The sequence below is a fragment of the Apium graveolens genome, chromosome 2 (genome assembly GCF_009905375.1).
Source record: "Apium graveolens cultivar Ventura chromosome 2, ASM990537v1, whole genome shotgun sequence".
NCBI lineage: Eukaryota > Viridiplantae > Streptophyta > Magnoliopsida > Apiales > Apiaceae > Apium > Apium graveolens.
In genome coordinates, this window is record NC_133648.1 from 313,855,183 (window position 1) to 313,864,355 (window position 9,173).

The 9,173-nt window shown below is 32.3% G+C and overlaps 1 protein-coding gene across 1 annotated transcript; it reads left to right on the forward strand.

Moving 5' to 3' along the window:
• The first annotated feature begins 3,002 nt into the window (after positions 1 to 3,002).
• LOC141703702 (protein FAR1-RELATED SEQUENCE 5-like) lies at positions 3,003 to 3,500 on the forward strand. Its single transcript, XM_074507142.1, has one exon. The coding sequence runs from the start codon at positions 3,003 to 3,005 to the stop codon at positions 3,498 to 3,500; it is 498 nt and encodes a 165-aa protein (XP_074363243.1).
• Positions 3,501 to 9,173: the final 5,673 nt, after the last annotated feature.

Below are 9,173 nucleotides of genomic sequence, written 5' to 3' on the forward strand. Positions count from 1 at the left end.
TCGCAATGAAACAATGTTTCAGGTGGCCGAGTCTATTTTTATATAGTTTGTTACCAAGAAATGTTTAACATTTTGGGGGCTAAGTTGTTTTATATTTTTTTATAGTTAACGAAAATTCAATAAAATTTCATTTTTTTAGTTTTTCATATTTTCAATTTTTAGCATTATATTTGTTTACTATAAATTAAAAATTGATAAATTAAATTGGACAAGTACAAGAAAAATAAAACATTAAATAATTTATTTCATTCAAATATAAATGGAGTACATTTTTTTAAACAAAATACATAATAACTTAAATATTTTATTCCAACGAGAATGATCAAGCTTTAACGGTGTTGGAAGAACCGCCTTTATGACCCTTATCGTCGTCCTTCTTTTTCTTCAACTTTTCCGCCTTCGCCTTCGCCTCATTTTCCTTTTTTTTCTTGCCCTCAAACACCATTTGAATACGGCGGAGAGCTATTTCCATGTCTTCTTCTCTCTCGGGCCCGTCGTAAGCAACACCATCGATAATTACCTTGTTATTGTCAAAATCATAGTAGAAAACCATTTTTCGGAAAATAGAGAAGAGAATGTTGAAGTGAAAATATAGAATGAAAATATATGAGATTACAAGAGCACTATTTATAGGCTGAAAATCGGAATTTTAAAAACCAAAAATTAAATTTAAGCACAAAAAAAAATGTTGCGGAAATTGAGGAGTAAGACTGTTAACTAATCTACTGCAATGACACAATGCGGCAGGAACAACTGCAGCAATGCTTCAAAGCGGCAACCCATTCTACAGCGATGAGCCAGTGCGGTGGGTCGGTCAAACCCCTCAACGTTTGACCAGTCAATATTTATTAATATTGGCACAAAAATTGATATTGATTTAATATTTTCACAAAAAATAAGTTTGAGTTCACAGAAAAGTATAAAATTAATAATATAAATTTTATTATTAAAATTGATAATATTATTTTTTTTAACTAAAATAACTCATATGATAATTTTTAAAATATAAAACTCACAATATTTCGTAATAATATAAATTCGAAAATACTATTTCGAAAAAATAATTAAAAATAACTTTTTCACTCAAAAATTTTAAATTTAATATTTAATTTAAATATTTTAGTTTAAAAAATTAAATCAAAAATAACAAAATATAATTTCGAAAAATATTTAAAAATTCATTTTTAACAAAAAAAATGAATTAGAAAAATAAATCGGGGGAGAACCGTCATATTTTAATCAGCGTCCTCCAACAATGACTCATTGCGGCCAAGGTAGAGGCGCAATGCGCCAATGCGGTAGGTGGGTCAAACTCCTCAACATTTGACCGGTCAATTTTTATTAATATTGACACAAAAATTGATATTGATTTAATATTTGCACAAAAATAAGTTTGAATTCACAAAAAAACATAAAATTAATAATATAAGTTTTATTATTAAAATTGATAATATTATTTTTTTTAACTAAAATAACTCATATGATAATTTTTAAAAACATAAAACTCACAAATATTTCGTAATAATAAAAATTCGAAAATATTATTTCGAAAAAATAATTAAAAATAACTTTTTCACTCAAAAATTTTAAATTTAATATTTAATTTAAATATTTTAGGTTAAAAAACTAATTCAAAAATAAAAAATATAAGTTCGAAAAAATATTTAAAAATTCATTTTTAACAAAAAAAAATGAATTAGAAAAATTAAAGTTATTTTAATCAGAGTCTTCCCGCAATGACTCATTGCTGTAGTGCGAGTTCGCAATGCGTGATTGCGGAAGGAACTCTGCCTTAATGACTCCAAAAGCTGGTTGGTGTTCATCTTTAATGGGTCACTCCAACAATGTTTCATTGCTGGAGTTGTGTTCACAGTTTGTTTGAGACTTACTTTCTTCTTCCTCATTTTACAATTTAAAATTTACTTTCAACAATTTCAATTTTTTTGGTTATTGATTCATCAAAGGTGATCTCAAAAGGTTAGTTTTCGATTGTTGATGGCTTTTTTTTATTTAAAGCTTATAGTTCTTCTAGTGAAAATGATAATTACGATTATCATACCCCCGTTAGACGAAACCCCGTAGCTCGTCGTAAGTTATTTGTCGATGAAGATATTGTAAATCTTGATAGTGATGATAATATGAATAATGTTGGTGGTGATAATATTGGTGTTGATAATGTTAGTGGTCATAATGTTGATAATGTTGGTGGTGATAATGTTGATTTTGATAATGTTGGTGGTGATAATGTTGGTGGTGATAATGTTGGCGGTCATAATGTTGATGATAACGTTGGCGGTGATAATTTTGACGGTGAAAATGTTGATGACGTAAAAGATGAGAAAATGTTTGAGAAAAAGAATCATGGATTTAAGAATAGTAATGATGTTGTGCCTTATGTCGGCAAGATTTTTGATACATTGGATAATACGGAAGCGTTTTATAGGAATTATGGTCGAAAAGAGGGATTCGAGATAATAATTAGGAATACTCATAAACGAACAAACACAAATGAACCATCATACTGTTTGTTTATTTGTCGAAAAGGTTGAAGGGTAGGAGCAACGCCGTTGGATTTTGGTAAAGGAAAACGAGTTAGGGAGGTAATTCCACGAACGAATTGTGGTGCTCGAATGTGTGTTGTTGACAAAGTGAAGATGGACAAATGGCAAATTAGTTCGATGGATTTAGAACACAATCATAAATTGGTGTCACCGAAAAAAGTTCAATTTTTTCAAAGATCACTCAACATAGATCCTATGACGCGATCATTGATTGAGTTGTTTAACAAATCGAGAATTGAGACTAGCAAAGTAATGAAGTTTCTTAGCGAGACAAAGGGGGGTGTTGAAAATCTTGGTTTTTCTAATCAAGACGTACGTAATGTCATACGTGATATTCGGCGCCAAGTGTTTGATTCGGGTGATGCGGAGTGCGGATTACTTTTGCTACGAGGACTATAAGAAATAGTTATGGTAATTTCTTTTATCGGGTGGATGTAGATGATGAGAATCGTGTACGATGTACAGGGTTTGGTGTGGGTTAATCCTCGGTCAATTAACGCGTACAAGAATTATGGTGATGTGGTTATGTTTGATTCAACTTACCGGACGAATAGGTACTGTATGCCTTTCATACCTATTACGGGCGTAAACCACTATTATCAAAATATACTATTTGGATTTGCACTCGTAAGGGATGAGACTGAGGCATCGTATAAGTGGGTTTTGAGGACATGGTTGGAAGCCGTCGACAATAAACCACCTCGAACAATTATTACTGATCAAGACATTGTATTGGGAAATGCCATTGCCGAGGTCATGCCTATGCCACAAACAAAGCATACATATTGTACATGGCATATAAGTTGTAAGTTTCCCGAGAAGTTGTCTTATTTGTACACAAATTATCCGAACTTCAAGACAGAGTTTAATGCATGTGTGTACAAGTCGTTGACACCTACAGAATTTGAAGGTAGATGGGAGAAATTAGTCGATAAGTAAGATCTTGATGATCATGCTTGGTTAAATGACATGTATGCTATTAGAACTCAATGGATTGGTTATTACACGAAGCAACATTTTTCCGCCGGCATGACCACAACTTCAAGAAGCGAGTCTACAATTTTTTTTTTGATGAATATGTGTAATCATCTACCGGTTTGAATGAATTCATTGAGAACTCCCAAAAGGCTTTGGAGACACAATATCTGAAGGAGGTTAAATCCGATTATGACAACGAACAATTGAAAAGGAGATTAGTTTTGCACTCGTCCTTGGAAATGCATGCATCTAAAATCTACACGAAAGAAATGTTCAAACATTTTCAAAAGGAGCTTATGAAAAGTACATATTACATCGTGAATAGTGTCAAAAAAAATGAAACTTATATGTCAAAACTGTATTTGGTTGAGAAGGCTACCCTGCCGGAGAATTGCAGAAGAAAATATCGAGTGACGGTTTTCATGTACGAATTGAATGCTCTTGTAAGAAGTTTGAACATTCCGGGATGATTTGCAAACACATAATCCGTTATCTTGACAAAAAAAAATCAAGATACCGGAAAGTCTCATCATGGGTAGGTGGACAATGAACGACAACAAAATTGCGGGGCCTCTTCTATATGCTCCTCCCGCTATTGGTAATGATGGTGCGTCACAACCATTAAGGTATGGTGCATTGTGCAAATCTTTTCAAAATTTAGCTGCTTCCGGTAGTTGTTCTGTTTCACGATATAAATACTTAATGGGTGTGATTGATAGATAGAAGAGATACTTGAAAGATGCTTTTGCGGATGAAGAGCGTAGCGAAAGAACCCATGAGGTGAAAACTCAAGAGGACTACCAACATGATCCAATATTCGATCCTCCAACGTCGAAAACTAAAGGAAGGAAAAAAATAAAAAGATTTAAAAGTGGAATTGAGACGGCAACTTCAAAGATCAAGATCAAACCTCGCAAGTGCAATTATTGTGGGGAGATCGGAGGAGAACATGATGCAAGAAACTGTCCCCTAAGGGAGGAGCATGATCGAAGAATTTTTTAGGTATTAACCTAAAAATTATTGACAAGTAGTACATTAGTTCTTTTAACTTTTCTATTTAAATTACATAATATTAACGTTATTTTTAAATTTACACATAATGTTGCATATTAATGTTATTTTTTAACAAAACCAAGTTTAGCAATATTAATATTGTTTAAACAATTTTCAACACCAAAATTCTTAAAATAATTAAAATATGCAGTAGTAATGGGAAAATTTGAAAAAAGTGATTTAATAAACAAAGTCAACTAGACCTTAAAATAGTGAACACAAACTAGTGACAGAGCACCCAACAATGAGACATTGCTAGAGGTCACACTGCATCAATGACTCATTGCGGGGTACTCTGCTCCACCCAAAACTCACTGCCTCTTTTTGTTAACAAAAGTGAGTTAATAATATTAATATTTTTTAAATATTTTTCAACACCAAAACTCTTAAAATAATTAAAATATGCAGTATTAATGGGAAAATTTGAAAAAAGTGATTTAATAAATAAAGTCAACTGGACATTAAAATAGTCAATGCGTACTAGTGACAGAGTACCTAGCAATGAGACATTGCTGGAGGTGGGCACTATAGCAATGACTCATTGATAGGCGCTCTGTTCCACCCAAAACCCACTGCCTCTTTTTGTTAACAAAACTTGATTTTTAGTAATATTAATATTTTTAAATATTTTTCAACACCAAAACTCTTAAAATAATTAAAATATGCAGTTTTAATGGGAAAATTTGAAAAAATTGATTTAATAAACAAAGTCAACTAGACCTTAAAATAGTCAACATGGCCTAGTGACAGAGCCCCTAGCAATGCCTCATTGCTGGGGGTGGTCACTGCAGCAATGATTCATTGCGGGATGACTAAACTGTAAAATGTGTAAAATATGATGTCTCCCGCAATGACTCAATGATGTGGTCTGTGACCAATTTTCTGCAGAAAATTGGCAAGCAAACTAGTGCTTGCCAGTTTTCTGCAGAAAACTGGTCACGGACCTTTATACAACTAACATCGACATTGCGGGTGATTTATATATTTTAAGAAAAAAAACGGCATGATTCCGTTTATTTTTATAACTTACCAACCTGTTTCAACTAAATCTAAATCAACCAACCAACAACCAATCAAAGCAACCACAATCATGATCTAAATTGAACTCAACCAATCAACATCAAATCTAAACGCAACATCAATCCAGTAAACACAATCATAATCAATAACAAAGAAAACACCGAAACAAATCCAAAATATATACAAATCCAAAATATAAACTATAGTCCCCTATTCTTCTGCTGGATCCCATAGTCACTTATCCGTCTAGCGAGCCCTTTTGAAAGCTCCCAAGCTATGCGATACCGGAATGTCCAAATACCTAATACAGGCTACCAAATAGCATCTCTCAACGATATGCCATTAAGTATAACATCCATGTACTTGTACACGTACACGCCACAATCATGGGTATTGGACTGCATCGGCCGTTCCTGTACGAAATGAACCTTCATCTTATGTCCATCAAATCTAAAAGGATCCAAGTAATGCAACATAGCCGGCACTATGCACTCCTAGAAAGGTTTGGTTTTATATAATTAGTAACCAACAATGACAAGTGTATGTAAATTGACTAGTAAAGTAATTACGAAGAACATTGAATACCATGGCATATATATATATATATATCGAGAGTAATTACGAAGAACAAGAATTATAGTGTCAAATTGGAAATAAATGAGAATACAGGGCTTCATATGCAAAATCAAGAAAAAAGGACAAGTGAAGGACTAAGATGCTATAAACTACAATTTAAAAACTGAAATGCAACAAATACAAGTAAATACCGCGGATGCATGGTATATCGACTCGATGAAGGAAACAATATGCCCCCAATGATGTATAAAAGATAAGCTCGTGTATAAACCACAAGATCCTATTCTAGCCCCCCCCCCCCTCTGGTAGCTCCGCATATCGTTCCCTTAATTTGTAAAGCTTGACCCCGTCCCTGTACATATCTTTACTCCCCACCTCATCCAATCTTGCATCCTACCATTCCCTCATCCAATACGCCTTCGGAGCGTCAAGCTCCCTATGAGTAACTGGATGACCCTTAACAGGGAGGCGCATAATCATGTATACATCCTCGAGGGTGATGGTCAACTCACCAAATGGAAAGTGAAAGGTGTTAGTCTCTGGCCTCCACCTACAATTGCATTCATACACAAACATCACAAACATTGCCAATGACGATTCAAATAAATGAGAAAACTGATTACAAATTAGTACCTTTCCACTAAGGCCGTTATCAAACGAATATCGTTCTGAGAAACTGAACGATTGTTCCTGAAAGCCGAGAAACCCCATAGCCTCAACAACTCAGGCTGGGGATCAGAAAGTATCCACTGCTGATGATTAGCTGTGTACTGCCGTACATCCAGCTTATCCCGCACATCTCCCGCCCATATGGCAGTACTAATATGATCATCCTGCATCGTCAGGAGTGATCTAACAATAGGCCCGCACTCATTATCCATGGTAGCTGCAAAGTACACAATAAAAAATACTATATAATCGGAAAGTTACTTATACCCAACTTAAACACGAAACATTTATAGAACCGTTATTTTCTATTTTTAAGTCCTACCGAAAATTCGGCATGACTCATTCATTTATAAGCTAGCCACAACCAATCAATCAATCAACAAGCATTCCATCTACTGTCTAATCACAACAACATATCTCAACTTACTATGCCAAACTATTACTAGTACATTTAAAACCATTAATTAGCACAAACGAGTCAAATTACTACTAACCATTAAAAATTTTAAAAACCAAAACAAAGAATACAATCCAAACTTTTAAAAGCAGTAGCGATATTCTTAAGACCCAAATTTTAAATCCAAAAATCTCTAAAACGAAAAGATCGCCAATTTGGAAATCCCAGAGTTTAGTGTGTTGAAGAAAGTACATAATCTGCAAATCGAGTCAATTTGAATTCTTCATTCCATTCTCTTTCTAAAATGATTGATTAACTTATTAACTTAACCTTCATTTTCTTAAAGTTATCTACCATAACAAAATCAAATTAAAATATGCAAAACTTATCAAAAATTAAATTATACAGGGGGGTGCATAACAAAGTTCTTGCATATGATTTTAACAAACAAATAGAGAGAGAGATAGACAAAGAATACAATCTTCGAGTAAGGCAACACCAAAACAGACATAATATTCGGGCTCATTGCGGAAGCAACAATGGGTCATTACGGTAGTAACTGTGTGTGTGTGTGTATACGTGTATGTATACGTGTATGTATACGTGTGTGTATACGTATGTATCATACCTGAGTAGCTGAATCGCCTGAGTAATCGCTTGAAATCGCCTGAATCGCCTAGAGTGAGAGAATTAGGTTTTTGTTATTATGAAATTAGGAATTTCAGGAAGAAACGAGTTAAACCCGGGTCTCGTCTGCCGCAATGGCTCATTGCGGAAGTTGCAATGGGTCATTGCGGCAGCAGGGGCTGTTCTGTAATTTCACGAGTTTTAAGTAATAGTTTGTTAAAATAAAGAATTTATTAATAAAAATATATAAATACAAAATAAAAATATAACAACCAAATAATAAATAAATTAGGAATTTAAACATCAATTAAAATTATTTATATATTTATTATCTACTATTTTATAATTATTTAAAAATAAAACTAAATTATTTGCAGCAATGAAGCATTGCGTAAGCAGCATTGAGTCAAAGCTGATGTACTCCCGCAATGTAACATTGCGTAGCCCGCATTGAAGCAAAACTGCTATACTTCTGCAATATAACAATGCGGCAGGTGGTTATTAGAACCACCTGTGGCTGTGGCAGGGCACCCTATAAAAATAATCTATATGTGTTCATCATTATTATATTATATGTATAGATGCACTATTTATATTTTTATTTAGAACATAATAAATATTATGTAATGTTAAGAATACAAATTTATTTTATTGCTAATTAAATTTATAAAAAATTCTAATATAAAACATATGTTTTAATCATCATATATTTTATTTATATGAAGTAATGTTTGTTAATCATTTTTTCCATTTATTTTTCAGTATGTTATTATATTTTCAATCAATCTTAATAATTATTTATTTTTATTTTATAAAGTTTAATTTAAAATATTAACATAAATATAAAAATTTCTAATATTAGCATTAAATATAATTTATTAAATATTATAATTTTATTTTCACTAATATATATTTGAATTTATTAAAAAAATTGAATATAGCTAATGATTATAGCTAATACCACTAAAGTAAAAGTGCTTACAAATTCAATAAAATTTTAGGGAGTTTGTATAATATGTCCCAAATTATTAGGTTACTTTAAAAATATATCCCATCTTTTTCAACAATTATAAAAATGTCTCAGTGTTAAGTTTTAACTCTTATATAACTTATATACATGTAACTAATTATATTTTTTATACTAGAATTGACTAAAAGGTCCCAAATAATATAATATACGCTCGTGAGAGTTTGAGTGTGATACTCGGTAACTTAAAATTCTTTATTTCAAACTTTTCTCTATCCTCTTCATCAAAAAATACAATCATATGTTAGGTTTTTATTAGGATTTA

What these genes read in the sequence shown, in the direction of transcription:
- LOC141703702 (XM_074507142.1), top strand. Translation starts at nt 3,003, where the DNA reads ATGAGAATCGTGTACGATGTACAGGGTTTGGTGTGGGTTAATCCTCGG.